At 47.4% G+C, this 16,894-nt stretch overlaps 1 protein-coding gene across 1 annotated transcript in view; it reads left to right on the forward strand.

The window, feature by feature from the left end:
* CCDC85C (coiled-coil domain containing 85C) overlaps positions 1-16,894 on the forward strand; it is a gene marked incomplete at both ends in the record, with an annotated part of 107,616 nt that overhangs the window by 81,371 nt on the left and 9,351 nt on the right. The window contains one exon of the mRNA XM_084270726.1: positions 3,636-3,740. Coding sequence (XP_084126852.1) covers positions 3,636-3,740 — 105 coding nt within the window. The remainder of the gene's footprint in view (positions 1-3,635; positions 3,741-16,894) is intronic.

Below are 16,894 nucleotides of genomic sequence, written 5' to 3' on the forward strand. Positions count from 1 at the left end.
TTACTGAGTCTCCTCAGCTCTCTCCCAGTCTCCTTTTCTGTGTTCCTCTCTCTCTGCTCCTCAGCTTAGAAAACACTCCCAATAAAAGTTCAATCGAAAGGCAATCTCCCATGGAGTTTTAGTTCAGATGAAAATGATTTTGCTGATAAATTCCTTGAAACTCTAGAAATGTGAAGTGATTTTACCTGAAGGGTAATTTATTATAGACGTGTTGCCCATTAATTGAGATAATCTCCAACAATGATGATGAACAGAGATGATCAGGGATTGTACTTTTAAAACACTGTTCTGACTAGAAAAGCAATTTGGGATCCACTTGCATCTCAGTAATGAAAATTGGGTAAGGTAATAAGAGATTTCATTTTGTGAGTGAATTGACAATGCAAATACCAGGATTTTTAATTTAGGTTTAAGTGGAGTAATGGCTACTCATTCTGATGCATCATTAGTCATATTGCTTTTTAATGAGGATTCACTTTCTTTTCCTGGTTAGCTCTAACAGTGATAGCAAAGCCCAATGAATGCGTAAATGTTTAGGGAGGCCTGATGAATGTGTGCCACTGCACCATTGTAATTTGAAAAAAGAAGGAAAAGCAGTTTTTCTTCTATGCTGAAGACATACACATTTGCTTTTAGTGCAAGGAAAATAAATAGCACAGAACTGTGGAGGCTATTGTAAAAAATAATTAGAGTAAGATACATTTTGAAACAAATTCTAGAAGATATAGAAGGAAAATTGCACTGAGAGGTCTGCTGGGAAAAAGGACTGGGCTTACAGCTGACTGTTTCTTTGGCATCTCCAGCATGGATGTGTTATAAATACTGGCAGAATAAGATTCTTCTTGCCTTACCCCATGCCCCAACCACCTCATTCCTCTTCTAGATAGATCTGTTCAGTTTTGGGGGTTTTTTTAGGTGTCCTTTTTATTTTCCTTTTATTTTTTTCCCCTTTTCCCTTTCTTTAATTAAGAGCTTGTTTTGATGTTCATTGAACTCAGTGGGAATCTTTCCATCAAATTGAATGCATTAGGTCAGATTCATAATCAGCAGTCACTGAAACACCCTAACAATAGTTTTGTCACACACAAGTGCACTGTCTTAAATGGGATTTGCTTAAAAAAAGCAATAGAACTAATCCATTATAAACACTTGTTAAGGCAGAGTTTTGACTGTGTCTATATATTTACCAACACAATTTCAACTGATTTAAGCCAAATTGAAATTAATGCAGACTCTTGCTCCAGGCAGGACCATAGGGCAGTTAAATTAAATCAATTTAAACGAGTGTATTTTTAGCCACAGCAATATGATACTGTGTGTGGACTACACTTAGGCCTGGTTGCCTGCCTTACTCTGGTGGACAAGGCATTTTGACTTTCTATGAGGACAGCCAGTTGTGTGATGGAGACATATGTTATGTCCAATAAGACCAACCCATTCAGATTCGGAGGGCAGGAGACCAAGTTTCTGGGAAGCAAAGTAATGTTCACCAGATACCTTTTCCTGTTTCTACTCTCCTGGTGCCCCATACACATGGGGCATCGTGCAGACCTCGGAGTTGGCAAATGTCTGAATACTCCAGGGTCCCTCAACAACGGCAAGGCAAGTCACGTCCTTCTGGAGCAGAAAGGAGATCTGTGACCTCTGGGGTCTCCAGCACAGAGCTACAACCTCATGTTTTCGATCTGCTGGTTTTATTTGGCTTTTCCCTTGCTGGTGAAAGCCTCTGTTTGCCCAGCTGGTCAGGGACGAGTGCGTGAGCTCCTGAGCTGACAGGCTAAAGGAGTGGGTAGCGGAGTGTCGGGACCTCTCCAGGAGGTTGCTGTCCCCCTGTGTATAAACAGTAGTGAAGAAGAGGTTATGCAGAGCAGGGCAGTGAGAGCATAACCAGCCAGGGTAAAACCTTTTCAGGATTACCATGAAAAGACCCCTACACGTCACATGCCAGTAAACTAGGAGTGTTCTCATCACCTTCCTTCATGACCTGCTAACCTTCCTTTGAAAATATATTCCTCCCAGGAATGGTGGAGGAGAGTTGGTTTTGCAGCTTCAGAAGGAGTTATCTCCTTCAGATCTTTCTGCCTCTGACTCTTGTGAAATGCAGAAGAAGTATAAGGCACAATCTTCTCTGATGCCACCTTGTAAATTCAAGTGAATTCCAGACATCCTAGATGCTGAAGTCATTCCATATCACTTGACTCCATGTAAGGCACAACAGTTCCCAACAGACTGGGAGATACAGGACTAGCATCCTTGATGGCTTTCTTGAAAACTGGCCTTCTCTTCACAGCTTGTAAAAGGAAAGTTGATAGGGTGAGTGTGCCAGAGTGGTTGTGAAAGCACTGGGTCACACTAGATGTTTTAACTTAAGAAAATAAGTTTGAAATAAACCCAGAGCCGGACAAGTCTCAAAACAGGTCACATAGCTACAAGAAGATGTTTCTGATGCGATAGAAAACGATGTATCCTCTCTGAATGCACCAATTCTTCTCTGCTAGATGGGAAAAAAGAAATGAAAATGAATTTGCTGTATTTCTGGAGATCTGTACATGGCCACAGTCCCCAAAGCCTTAGTTACGGTCAGGCCTTTAGGGTTACTGAGGGGGTTGAACATGCAATTGAGCTGATTTATGAGATTTCCTGTTAAATTTTATTGCACCAGTGGCTTTTCTTTCGTTCTTTTGAAGTAGAAAACATCATTTCTGCAGCAAATGCAAGTCAAAATTCCTAATGGAGCATAAAAATCCAAAAGGTCATGATTTTATAGCTTTAAAATAGAGGACAGCGCACTGCTTGATACTCTTAAAAATATGAGAAGTTAATGAGGATGTTTATCCGTAATAAAAAGATACAGTCTTCCCCCAGCCCTTTGATTTTAGCTGCTTGTGTATTGGCTTTTTAAGGGAGTACTTTCATAAATGAGAAATTGTTCTAAGACCATTTCAGAGCCATGGAGAGGGAGAACAACATGAGACAAACTTTGTTCCAGGGAGATTGTTCAGTACTCTAGATACCCACTGCTGCTTCTCCCTTTGCACGCAGACTATTGATTGCATTTAGCTGGTTTCTAGGGTGGGTCATATAGATTACCTTTATTTATTTGACTTTGTTGAAGACCTGTGGAAGCATACAAATATATAACCAAGTAAGAAACTGTTCTTGTCCCTAATATTTTGCAAGGTTAGATGAATGACAGTAGCACTGTTTACAAACTCTCACTGCTTTGCACATGCAGGTGACTGAAACAACCTATGTTAAAAAGAAGAAAGCCCACAAACCCACCACAGAAAATGACTCCTGGTGGATTTGTTTTGCTGACTTTGATTTAGTCTCAAGTCTTAAAAATACTGTTTTCATTTGCTTCTTAACAAGTGTCTTTAACTACCACGTATGAACCTTGATAAAATGAAAATGCATTCTCTCTGTATCACTTAATGGAGTAGACCTTGAGTGGTTCACCTCCAACTGTGCTTGCAAATGATTTCACCAGGTATGGGCATGGGACAGTGGTCTCTACAGCTGCTGTTGCAGAGAAGGGTGATGGGAGCAGGTCATAGGAAAAGCCTATAGAGCAGGACAGGCATGGCTTTTCTCCTTAATACAGACTGTCATGTTTTCTGTTGTTGTCTTTGCAGCAGTCCAGCACAGGGGACCTGAGGACTCTGAGGAAGGGGTTGTCTCCGTACCACTCTGAGTCGCAGCTCTCGTCACTGCCGCAGTATCAAGATGCCCTGCAAAACGTAAGAGCTGTTTCCTTACCTATACAGGCAGAGCTGTGGGTTTCCTCCATAGTGGGCATGGCTGGGGGGAGACATGCAAAGATTGCAGGGGAGCTCTCCCAGCTGAGAATTCATCTCAAAACCAGGGGTGCAGATGAAATCTGCAGCTGCTTGGTAGGATGGGCAGCCCCTGGAAGCACTGTTCCTTACCCATGGTTGGATCATCAGCTTCCCAGCATTCTTTCTTTTGTTATCCAGTGGTCACTGTTGTGCATCTTTTAAAGCAAAGGTGAGTCCTGTTATACCTGCAGCTCTCTTTGTAAATGCCCTTTGTACCTGCTGTCAAAAAGGGGGTTGTGGGTGAGGCAGAAGATTTGCCCAGTGTCTGTTCGGCAGTGCGTGTTCGGGGTTGCTTTAGCAGTTAAGTTCTTTGGACTTCTGTTGCAGGTTTTTCTGTATGAGAAATGAGGTTTATGTTTCCTAAGACTTGCCTATGTTGCTGCTTCTCAAACAACAGAAGAATCTTGATTAAAGCCTCTTGTCAAAGATGGATACCATGCTGTTGTGCCAGGGCTCCTCCTGTAAGCAGAGCTGTGGGTACTACAGGGTCAGTTGTATGTTGGCTGCCTGCTTGGCTAAAAGTAATTTTGTAGTCCCAGCTTTCCTCTTAGAGCTGCGAAAAAGGGGATAATACTAAAGTTTGCATAAATAAAACTCCATTTGGTGTGAAAGCAGAGCCCCTTTCTATCCCTGCTGAGCCACAGAGTGGATGAATGGAGACCCTAAGGTCAAAAAAAGAGGGATATAACCATGCAAATAAAATGGAAGACTAGGGCTGAATATCTGCTTTTCTAACTTTGTGCCCCACATGTAATCAGGAGACTTTGTAAGGGGGGCAGAGGTGTATGAACCTGGAGATGTCTGGCTGTGCAGTGCCTTGCCGTTTTGGGGATTTTGCTTTGCTTCCCTTGTGCTCAGGCTGTTGATCTCCAGCTTGGTTTCAGGTGGGGGATGCTGGGCTGGCATGTGTTGGTTACCCCAAGGAGCACCACTACACACAGTTTTACATTTATCTTGTGGGTCAGGCTGTATGCTGCAGCCTGCTGGCTTCTGCAGGGCAGCTGTGCCTGGGAGCTGGCAGGAGACTTCTCTGCCTGAGCATCAGCCCCACAGCTCACTGGTGCTGTGCGAGGGCTGGTGGCAGGCGGTGCTGCCCGCTCTGGCTGGCCAGCTGTCCTTGATTTCCCTCTGTCCTGAAGGAAGAGATGGGACCTGGCATTTCATGGAGAGGTCCAGGTACCGCATGACACCTTCATCTGTCACCCTGGCTGTGTTCTGCCTTCTTTGTGGGAAGATGATTGAGAGGAACAAACAGCTCTGGATTCAAATCCACAGCCTCTGGGATACTTGCATAGCCATTTATTTATTTATTTATCTATTTATTCCTACCAAAATCCCTTTGGTTTTGTGACTTGACATAACATAGTGATTTTGCAAGGAAGGATGACAATCACAAATACATACAGATGTCTGAATATCTCAGGCAGCTCCCAGAAGGTGATGCACCTGACTTTGTCTGAAGCCTTTTATTTTGACAACAGGCACGAGTTTGTGAGAAATTGTTCCTCTTTGTGCCCACACAGCCTTCATGCAGGTGAGTGATGGTGGACGATTGGTGTCAGCTCCAAAGCTGTCACATCTGTTCAGGGTTTCATCATCATCACTGCCTGTGCATTTCTTTGGGGGTGTTCCTCAGCACGTCCCTCCTCTGTCACGCAGTTTGTGTGTAGGCAGCACTCCAGCTCTCTGTGGCCATGATGCACCTCAGTTAATGACACAGTTTGGTGTTTCTAATGGATCCTGGCTCAGGGACACCAGTGCACACTCAAGACACAGACTGAAAAGACACTCCTAACTGCCACGTGCACTCTTGAGCCAGTGGTGTGTAATGCAGGTGGTGAATTATGTATTTACTCTGCGGTCTGCATAGGTTACCAAATATCCAGGAAAGGAAGTTCCAGTGAATTAGTTCTGAGCCACAAGCCCCTGGCCATTGCAAGGGAAGGCTGGTCAGACTTCCCAGCCCTGGGAACTGCAAACCAGAGTCATCCCATCCTGACGAGCCTGGAGGCTCCTCATATGCTTTGGGGCTGTGAGGACGATTCGCTTGGGCTCAGACTCTGAGAGAGGCATGAGGGGAGGTGGCAACAGGCAGCTTCTCATGGACCCTGCCATTGCCCAGGAATGAGAGGGACAGACTCCAGGGCAATCTGCTTGGGCTGGCTTGATCCTTCCCATCAGTGGGATCCTCCAGATCAAGTCAGCCTTCAGTCAGATGGTGTCCTGGGCGTGAGAGCTGACTTTGAGTTACCCATAAGCAGTGCAGTGCTGAGGACCCACCTGCCACCCTGGTGTCTGGGTGTCAGCGATGGCAGTGATCCCATAGCATCCTTGGGGGCTTGCACTAGCATTCATATTCTGAGCTGTTGCTGTGTCTTCAGTACTTTGGTTCTCTGTGGTAGCTAGAACAGATTTTTTTCACCCATGTTGCATTCATATCCTACCTGCACACATTCCCTTTGTGGCTTCTCCATCTGGATGTGGCAGCACTTGGGATGAGTTATTGCACTCAGATTAGCAGCTCTCTGATTTACCCTGGGAAGCCGTTGGCTTCCAGCTCAGTGCTTTCCTGGAGTTATAACAGCACCAGGTGGGAGTTACCGACCTTCAGTTCTGTTTGGTGGCATTGTCCAAGCAGTTGGGTTGCCTGTTCATGTAGCCTTACCTCTGGTTAGTGAGACAAAAATGACATTTCAGTAACACTGAGAGTTTTAGAAGAATAACAGCAGCCTCAGGAAACTGCTGTTGCAGAGGAAGGAAGGAGCCGTGTCGGCGCAGTGCTGTGAGTCGGGGCTGGGAGCCATGCCTGCCACCATGCAAGGGGGCTCCTTCTTTCACCTCTCTGTGCCTCAGTTTTTCCCTCGAAGGAATCGGGTGGGAAATCACCCATCCCGTAGCATGTTTTACAGGCAGTTCTTTATCACTAGGCTAAATGGCACTAAGTGCTCCAGGACCCTCCAGGGGAGCACACTAAAAGGGGGTGTTTAATTTTTGGAACAGTATAGTCTTTCTGGAGTGTTCACTTGTTTCTCTCATGAGCTTTCTCCAGCATTTATCTAATGATGAATGAAGACTGGGAGGTGTAGTTGTCTACACTTGGTGTCAGCTCTCAGGTCTCTCACTCTCCATAAAGCTAACCTACACAGTGCTTAACCTTTGCTCACATCTAGTGATTGCTGAGTTACATTTCTGACATGGGGAGAATGTATGGGGCAAAAAGGAAGTTCCCCATCCACAGCGGTAAAGCTCCTACTTTGTTACCAGTAGTCGTTTCAGCAATTCATTTTCTAAGAGGTAGAATCTCAGTTGCTGACTTCTGGAGCATCTGAGACCTCTGTAGCACATCTGAGGATGAATGCAGTGGCTGGGACATGACTGTCTCTTCTCTGCTCTCTTTGGCCTTGTTTTGGGTGCTCTGACCACCCACATGGATGCACAGTCCCTGCAGTCCTTCACTTTCCTGCCTTCATGTTCCTTCAGTGGTGCCCAGGCACATATCAGTGCCCAGGCATAGGAAAGAGCCCTAAGCATTGCTAATGTAACTATGGCTGGAGGTACTTTCACCTTGAGAAGCTGATAGGCCAGCCTCCTGGAGGAGCCATTTATCCACATTGGCATAAAACCCCATTAAACGTGAGCTGGCCTGTTACCAGCAGTCAGAGCTAGCCTGGCTGGCTGTGACTTAAAATTTACTAGCAGCATTAGTGTGATTTATAATGGGAAGTTTGCCTTTAGTGGAGGTAACTGTTGAGGTTTTTAATGGAAGGATTAAGGTCAGCATGGATGGAAGGCGACTCGAGAAGTGTGAGCAGGAATGCTGGAGCAGGGATGTGGGGTTGGCCTGTGCTGGTGGCCCAAGGCACAACTGACAGCAAGCAAATGGGTAAACGCTGCGGGATGTGTGGCTTGTGTCAGGACCAGGACGTCTGCGATGTGATAAGGCCACAGCACAGATGGCTCATCACTAGAAGACCTATTTGCTGATAACAGCAGCAAGGTCACACTGTGATGTGCCATTGCGCTTCCTGCCGCTCCAAGAGGAAAACTTAGATAAGGTGCCCAAAATGAGGGAAAAGAGGCAACAGGCAACAGCTTTCCAAGGGTTTATGGGGGTGAGTGAACAAGACACTGAGATAAAGATCAGCCCATAATAACTGTTGACTCTTAAAGTATGTGAAAAATGTGTCCGAGATGCCAGACCTGACAGGAGGACTTGCTAGCTGGTGTCCCATGTCTTCTGTGTCACACCCAGAGCACTCCACAGGGACACCTACCTTTTGGTGAGTGCATGAGTGGGAGTTTGTAGGTGTGTGAGTGTGCGTGACACATTGAGTTAAATACCACCTCCCCCTTCCTTTGGTATGTGTACTGAGTTTGTACCGTGGTACAACAGATTTCCTTCTTTAAGGCATTGTAAATGCATCCCTCAGGACTCTGTTTGAGACCAGAGACCAGGCTGGGAATTCACAATACCATTTTTCTCCCTCAGTCTATTCCCAGAACTGTGAGGTCCATAGGAGAACACAAAGAAGCATGGTTACGTCACAGAGAGCACCTGGCTGAGAGGAGTGCTGAGTCTCTGGCTTCCAGCTCTGCCTCTTGCTGTCTTTTCCTCCCGTGTGTGTGTGGTGCAGGATGTGAAGCCTGGGAGGCAGCTCTGGCTGCAGCACCAGCTTCTTCGGCTCCTTCCCTTGATTCCGACCACGCTGTCACAACCAGCCGCCTTTTGTAGCTCTGCCTTGTAGAGATACTTGCAAGAAGTGTATTTCCTTTTGCCAGATGGCACACATGCTATTACAAAAAACAAGCCCAAATATTTGTTGCCTGTAGGTGTAAAGAGAAGCCGTTAGATGGGGTGGGAAGGGATGATAAGTAAGTCCTTGGCTGACGTGCTGGCTGTCTCCTAAGCCTGTGGGAGCAGTGGTGAGGGGAGGTGATGCAAGGGCACATAGTTAGCTAACCCCCCCGTCCCAGGGACAGTCCCCTCTCCTTCTGGCAGGAAGGATGATGGTCTCTGTCCTCTTCACTACAAGGGCTAAGGGAGAAGAAAAATGAGAATGTGACTTGGTATCTTACCCTCAGTTCCCTGCAGGGGAAGTACCAAGCTCTGGCATAGGTGGGGAGATGTGGCTGTGGTCCAAGCATGGTCTTGGTACAGCACCCTGAGTGAGTCTGCTAGTCCCTTCCTCAGCCTGTGTGGGAGTAAATCCATTTCTCTCAGGGAGGAGAACTGGATTGACTCCTTAAATCCAACCTGACTTTTGAAATCGAGTTTGAAATAGCCAGAGACCATTGTCCTCCCATGGTGCCCAGAAGATGCACCCAGAAGGGCCAGGGGAGCCCTCTGGGCATGGCTTCCCCACAGTCACACAGAGCACCAGGGACCTTGGCATAGCCCTGAGTTGTCCCTGCATAGTGCAGTGACCCTGCTGCCACCAGCACAGAGCCCCCAGCTCCTCGCTGTGCTGCATAAATCCCCTCTGTGTGGGGGGTCCCTGGGCTGCCCAATGCCTGGAGCTGCTCTTTGTAGCTTTAGCATCCAAATCACGGCCTCTCAAAACACCTTCAGCCCCTTCTGTTGCTCCACCAAGCCCGTATCGGTGAGCTCCCCAATGGTCCCCTGCCTTCTCCCGTCCATGTGCCCCACTCCCATGACTGTCAGTTGAGCTTGACGCTGCTGGAGCATGTCAGAGGATGGCCCCAGGCCCGTTGCTCATCTTGCCCCCGCAGCAGCAATGGCTGCAGTCCCTTTTTAGGCAGGGGGAAACAATGATCAAGGAGCGCGGCAGAAGGCAGCTCCTTCCCGCCGGCAGCACCGATACCACCGGGATGCTATTGAGCAGACAAAGAGAGAAATTCAAGGCAGCCGTTTTGCTGCTGCAGCAACAGTGGCTGCAGAAGGGAAACTAAAATGAAAGGTTTGTCGGGATTTGCAGCCTGGGGAGTGCTATTATGAAGCTTCAGAGTGTATTACAAGCAGCTGAGAACAAGCCAATACATTTTTGAAGGCAGCTGCCCTTCATCAGCCGTTATTGTGGCGGCTCTGAGCAGTGGGTGGCTTTTTTCCCTATGGCAGCCAACAGGCACAAAGTTAGGCAGTGACAAAGTTTGGAGATTTGATGAGCAAAAGTGGCACTGATGGTCTGTATCCATAATCCACCCGTACAGGTAACCACAGGAGGCGAGAAAAATTCATCTGCTTTGAGGATCTGCTGTAGGTTCTCATGCTCAGTTCCTGCAGGTGTTCATGTGGGGCTGGCAGTGGGTTGGAGCAGGGGGAAATAGGGGCACAGCGGACCCTCACTCTGTGCCAAGCTCGGGAGGAGGCAGCCTTACCAGCGATGGACAGCACAGCCAGGCTGAAATGGAGACCTGGAGGGGCAATATAGATGTGTGCAGGTACCCTCCTGCACCTGTGGGCATCCTCTGCCCACCCAGAGGCTTTCACCAGCGCCACCCCCAAATCAGATTTGCTTCAAAATTAAGAAAGCCTTAAAAATACCTGCTGTTTACTTCTGAAATCCAATGTGTGACGTTCTCTTACGAAAAGAACTGGCACCTCTCAAAATACTTGTGCCGATAGTGCCCCTGTGAGTCAGCCAGAGTTAGTGCACTTTGTCCCTGGGCTCACTCCATAGCAGTCAATCTTGTTTCCTTCTGTCGGGTAGTTGGGGGCCGAAACTCCTCAGAATAGGTGATGTTGCTAAGAATTTCGCAGTCTTTGGGGGGTGCAGCTGAAGCTGTCAGTGGGGCTTTTTGACGGGGTGTGCCCATTGCAGCTCCACAGTGCTCTTACCAGCCCCAGCAGCGACCTTTCCGCTGCTGGAGGAAGCCACGTCTCCGGTGTTGCACGTGCCGAGGAGTTTCCCAGGGCCAGAGCTACGGTCTACTGCTGGCGTGGTGCTGAGAAAAGACACTCTTCCTGTTTGTAGATGAGATACAGTTGCAAACAATGTCCTGACTTTGTTTATTCTGTTTGGGGCCGTCCCTGAAATCCTCCCTTTCCTTTGGTGCCCCAGCACAGCCCGTACAGTCAGCGCCGCGTCATGCCTGCCGGGAAGAGGAGTTATTCTTTAGTCTTGACGTTTGTTCTCAGAGTTTCTTTATCAATCAAAAGGGCTGTGTAACCCCTTTTTGTTGCTTAAGTAGATTTCCATGAATGCTGTGGAGGATGGAGGCTGGAGGCTGTGAAGATGCAGGAAGTGGTGGCTGAACCGTACAGATGGGCTCTGCCTGGCTCCTGTGTGGACCCAGCAGTTAATTTGTGGGCTGGGATGTTTACATGACCAGCTGCTTTCTGTGATTAAAGGCAGCAAATTAAGTCATGCCAAAGGAGATTAGCATCTGCATTAAAGTCCCCTGATTTGATAGGGAAGATGCTAATATGGAGCACTCATGGGTCCTGCACTGGTGGCTGGGGTCTGTGTTGTGCTGAGGAGCTGGTGTCTGTCTGCAGGATAGACTGCGCCTGGTGGCAGGGTGTCAAGGCAGCCTGCTGTGACTTTGGGAATGTAGTAGTGCAGGCATTTAAGTGCACATGGAGGGAGCGGGTGGTTTGTTTCGCACTAGATGCTGGCAGGGTTTCTGCACAGTAGGCATGGAATAACAATAACCAAGTGTCATCATCACTTTGGATCATCTGCTGGGCAGACTGGGTGCATAAGGGACCTGGGTGCTCCCTGGCTCTGGTGAGTGTCCTGTGATCAGGCACCAGGGGTCTGGCATCACCTGCAGCAGGGTGGCAAAAAGGCTGCACTTTGCACAGCGTGGTTTGTAGAGGAAACTACTGCAGGAAATCTCCTGGCAGGCAGCGAGGAGCCCTGGGGCTGCTGCCATGGTGCCTTCAGGTAGCCTTGTCCCTGTGGGGCTGTGAGAGGAGCCAGACCCCTTCAGGAATACCAGGCGTGGTGGCATGGGCAGAGGAAGGGCAGGGGCTTTGAGGGGAGGGAGAGTGAAATGTCAGTCCAGAGTGAAGTCACACATCAGTGTCCTCATGGCACTGCTGCTTTGTTTCAGCCATTAACCCCCCTGCAGCTGCAAGGCAGTGAAGGATGTGAAATGTGGCCTGGGCTGCAAAACAATGGAAGGCTCTGATCTCCGTTTGTGGGGCCCGGGGATTTTCTCTGGAAGGTGGTAATGGGAGATGGCTTTTTTGGAATGATCCTCCCAGGATGCTGCTCATCTGTGTGAAGGAAGATTTCTCCTTCTGAATGGACCAACTGTCTGCATGAGCCTGGTGCTGTGTACGCTGCATTTCTGATGGGGACACTGAACTTCAGAACCAAGGCACATTCCCTGCAAGGCTCTGGGGCTGCTTCTCCCATGCCAGAGTAGCCCTGTGAGCTCAGTCTGGAGCTGCTCCAGGCACTTTCAAAACTTGGTAGCCATGAGACATGGCAGCTTTTCATGTTGCTGCCCAGCTCTGCCACCTGCTTTCCACGTGGCTGTGGGCATGTTGCTGCCTCCAGCTTGTCTCTTTAAGTTCCTATTTACAGAGCAGCATCTGCACCTTTATTTACATAAAACACCTGGATGGTTATGGGTGGTAGGGAAGGACCCAAGTGTAATTCAGACCTGGGTAAGTAGCTTGCAAACAAAACCACTGCGAGATAAGTAGATGTGCTTGGGCATTTTATTGTGAGTTGTCTGGCAGTGGCTGCCTATAATGTAATTTTCCTTGTTCTGTCTCGGCAATAAAAACTTCACCGTGTCTGATATGACTTCATTTAGCTTTAATGTTGTCTGAGGTATGCCATTAGAAAAGTGTGGTTTATTTAATCGGGTTTGAATCCTAAATGTCTGCTTGGTTTTTTTTTGAAATGGTAGACAAAATTTAATAGAAGGCAAGGAGAAGATGTGAGGTTCAGAAGCGTTAAGGCTTGCTCTCCCACTCCACATTGGTCTGAAGCATCCTCAGTGCCTGGGCTGCGACTGTTAGGTGAAGTCAAATCAGCATGACGTTCTCCTCTGGGTTTTGAAACTCAGGCTTTTGCAGGCTTTCTGTGGATCAGGAATAGCTCGCTCAGAGCTGAGGTAGGAATAGGGTATCATTAAAAGAGAGACTATAATTGAGCAGAAAGAGATTGAAAAATGACGGCAGGACCAAGGTCTCATGTCTTTGCAGATCCCTGGAGGAATCAAGGAGAAATTGTTTATCACAATTTCTTTGTTCTTTTTTGAGATTTCCAACCCAAAACCTCTGAAAGAGCAGACTCCTGTCGTCCCCCGTTAGGCTCTTTTCTTCTTGGGTTCCAAAGCATTCCCACTGTTATTAAGAAATGTTCATATTTTAAGCCTTATTTTGCCTCTGTGGAGGTGTGTCATTATCAGGAGTTCCCAGCGTGCCCTGTTTCAGAGAGTCCTATTAATTTTGTTCCTCCAAACACGTAGGCATCGACAGGGGTGCTTCTCAGCATCTGCACTGGACCACAGCCCACGCAACCAGATAGAGCCAGCAAGAACTCATTAGGTAATTCGGTCTTAGACACTGGCAGTGCCATTGTGGCTTGATACAGAGCAGCAGATGTTCTCCAGCAGCTGCAAGTTGAGGCCTCTGCTCTTCATTTTTTGGTGTCAGATTAAAAGGGATCATCAGCAGTATTTGTGGTGTTTGGATTCTCTTTCATCAGGGCTGTTGCTTTGCTGATCATCTTTGGGTTCTGGGCTGGGCCCATGCACGTCGAGAGTTTGATTTGGTTTGTTTTCTGCTTTGGATTTGAAGCTCTCACCAGGTCAAGTGTCATTCATAGCAGCAGAGAACTGGGGGATTTATCCCCTGTGCATTCCGTATTCCTTCAAGGATGCTCTGGCATGAGAGACTGCAGAGTTCCTCTCTTTCTTAGTCTGTTAATGATCCAGCTGGACTGTGGATCTCCTATACAGACTTGGAGATTGAACCACAAGCCCTGCAGGCTCCAGTGAGAGGTTTCTGTTAGGAACTTGAACAGGATTGGACTTCTGGTAGATTTGTGGATTGGGCATGCATGATTTGGGGCTGGCAGGATGGGGAGGGAGCTGGTGGAACATGGGAACAGTAAGCTCTGAGAAGTGCGTTGGTCCTACCGCAAACACCAGCAAATATCCAGTGCTGCTGCTGGTGTGCTTGTAATGGAAGAGCAGGTGAGGGTTGGAAGGGAAACACGTTTGGTGGTGCTTCAGTACTGCTGTCTGCATGGAGGCGGCAGAGGAATAGAGCTTGTCAAGGTTTCCCCACTGGGAGAAGGGCTGGGGACATGGGTACTTGTCACTTGCCTCCCATGAGGATGCAGAAGAGTCTCACCAGGAGCTTTTCAGGACAGTGCAGTCCCAGAGCTGTTCTGGCAGCAGAGATTTGTCTGCTCTTTCCAGGGCTGAACTCATCAGAGATCTGTGCTACAGCTGTCTCACATGCTCTGAACTGCCACAGTGGTTTCCAGAACAGCAAAAGCACCAGCTTACTGAGGAAGCATCGGATGGGTCACACATGGCTCCACAGCCTCTGATTCCCTGGGACTTTTGCTTTTTAAAGATATATCTTGTATCTTCTGGTCTCTGGGTCTCAGAAGTGCAGTGGTCAAGGAACCCTATGTAGAGGGAAGATAAGGTGCTTCCTCCAAGCATACAGGAACTCCGGTACATCAGGTTTGTAACTTAGAGCCCCCTGCTCTTCATTAGGCTGGTAACCTCACTGCTGGGAAGCTCTTTTGGCAGCACAACTGTGGCTGTGGATGCAACATAAAGTGGTGTGCAACGTAATTCTACCCAGGTGACCATCTCACACCACATCACAGATATACGGTTGTTTTCTTTTTGAATTACAAATACCTCGTGTAAGTGATGAGTTAAACAAGATAACTTGCAGTCTCGTCTCTGCTGCTGTAAACCTGGAGCAACTCCAAAGCTGGTTGGGGCCAAAGAGAAAAGAAACTTGACTCAGCTTCTGAGGTTCAGCCTCAGCAGAAGTGAACTAGAAAAAGGATCAAGATAGTATTTCTCAGGATCTTTATTTTAAGTATAATGACATCCTTTTTGGTGACTTCTGAGCTGTGTTTCAGGGCCATTCATTTATATAATTGTGTGACACCTCAGCCACATGTCTGACGATGAAGACTGAACCATCTCTGAGCTGTCAAATGCTATGAAAACCTAGCAAGTGGAAAAGCCAGATGTCCATCTAACACAGAGTGCGTTTGACAAAAGCAGACAGGGAGAGGAAATTGAGAGTGATTCATGCCCTAAAACACACCGTATTGCTTTTTGCCTGTATGGACAACTTCTGCTTCTTAGGATGTAACCAGATTAACCTTGCTATTATTGTCTGTCAGGGTGCTGAGTCAGTCGTGTTCCCATGGCTGTGACAAAGTCAGCTATAGGGAAAGCCACTGCAAGGCTTTCTTCAGTGATGGAGGTCCTCAGAGTACCTGAGTTAGAGTACTGGGCTGCAGCTGTTGTAATTCTTACCCAGTTTCCAAATGCATCTATTTCAGCAGTGAGGAATCTCCTCCAGCTGTGTCATTTCAGCTACTACCTTAATGTGACTTCGAGATTCCCCCCTCCTACCTGCCCTTCTTCCAATCTCCTATCTCTGCATTTCCCCCTCCCCTGCATTTCATCTCGACTGGTTTCCTGCTGGGAAAAACTCACATCCTCCTCTTTCTTCCTATTCCCTCCCTTCTCTCCCACTGTTGGCAGTTTTCCAGTCCAGCAACCTTGACCTTATCTCTGATTCCTTCCATTTCCTCCCCTTTGGCTAACACTATTCATGACCCCTGCCCATTTCCCTCTCCTCCATCCCCCAAAGGCTGGCCATGCATCCTGCTGTTGTCATTTCTTCCCTTGCTGACTACAGTCCCCTCTTTTCTGGACTCCTTCACATAGGCCTCTGGGCAGGAAAGCTGATAGGAGTTTGGCTGAAGCTTTTTTTTTTTACTGTGAAGCACACTGAAATCAGTGGGAATGAAGTACCTACACCACCCCCACCCCCCTTTGTAAATGACTGTGTGTGTCTGGAAGGAACCTTTCCTAAGGGTGCAACTGCACAACACAAGGGCTAAGTGTAATGGTCAACATCGAGCCGCTCTTAGCAGTGTGGGTGTTTTTATCTGTTGCATCCTACAGCTGCAAGGAGTGGGGATGTTGGTGAGATCCTTGCTTGCTCCCTCACTTTTTTTCTGTGTATGTCTGCCCTTTTGTAGTAACAGTCCCACATGGTGGGGAGGTCTCTGTGGCTCGGGGTGGAGCAGGCCAGCAGCGTGGTCTTTGGAACTCAGCAGTTCGAGCATCTGTTTCAGTCAACTAGGGCTTTTGGCTTCCAAGCTAAGGATCACAGATCCTGCCTATTTTAGAAATAAAAAGTCATTTGTTACTGAGCATCTGATAGCAAGTTGTGGGTGTGCCTCCTTTGCTGCATCCCTCAGTCGAATTCTCTGTGTGTGCTCAGGATTCTCGGGGTGTGTTGATTGCCCTTGCCAAATTTCAGCCACTTGTCTGAGAGGAAAGATGACCCTTTGAATGGGTTTTTTTTCTGTGATATGACATATCCAGCGCATGACTGTGCTTCCAAGATTACTTTCATCTTGTCAGTGTGGTGATCAGTTAAGTATGATCAAGCTCTTTAGAAAACATTTCTCTCTAATCATTTTGGTTTCATTTGTATTCTGTAATAATTTGGAGAGTGATTATGTTCATGGAAATGCTTTGTAACTCATTAGTGATTTCAGTTCTGTGAGGAGAAGCTGATGCTGCCTGTTGTACAGGAGACCTTGTGATCCACTTTAATTTGGTCAGTAATCTCTATTTAAAATGTTATCAGCAACCAGATCCATCAGAAATCATTCAAATTTTGTCAGATTACTCTCAACGCAGAAGAAATACTGGATGTTAGACCTATCCTTGCTATTTCCTCTGTGGCTCCTAAAGAAGGCTTTGGGGTGAGATCCATATCAAATATGGTTCATGGCCACAAACTCCTGAACATTCTGCTTTTAGTTATCATGGTCTTGGTCATTTATAGGAAGAAGAGGGCTTTCATGTTGAAGCCAGAAGGAATTATGTGTGTATTGGTGTCTTTGGCCTCT

Source organism: Gallinula chloropus, assembly GCF_964237585.1.
Source record: "Gallinula chloropus genome assembly, chromosome: 14".
In the NCBI taxonomy this organism is placed as follows: Eukaryota; Metazoa; Chordata; class Aves; order Gruiformes; family Rallidae; genus Gallinula; species Gallinula chloropus.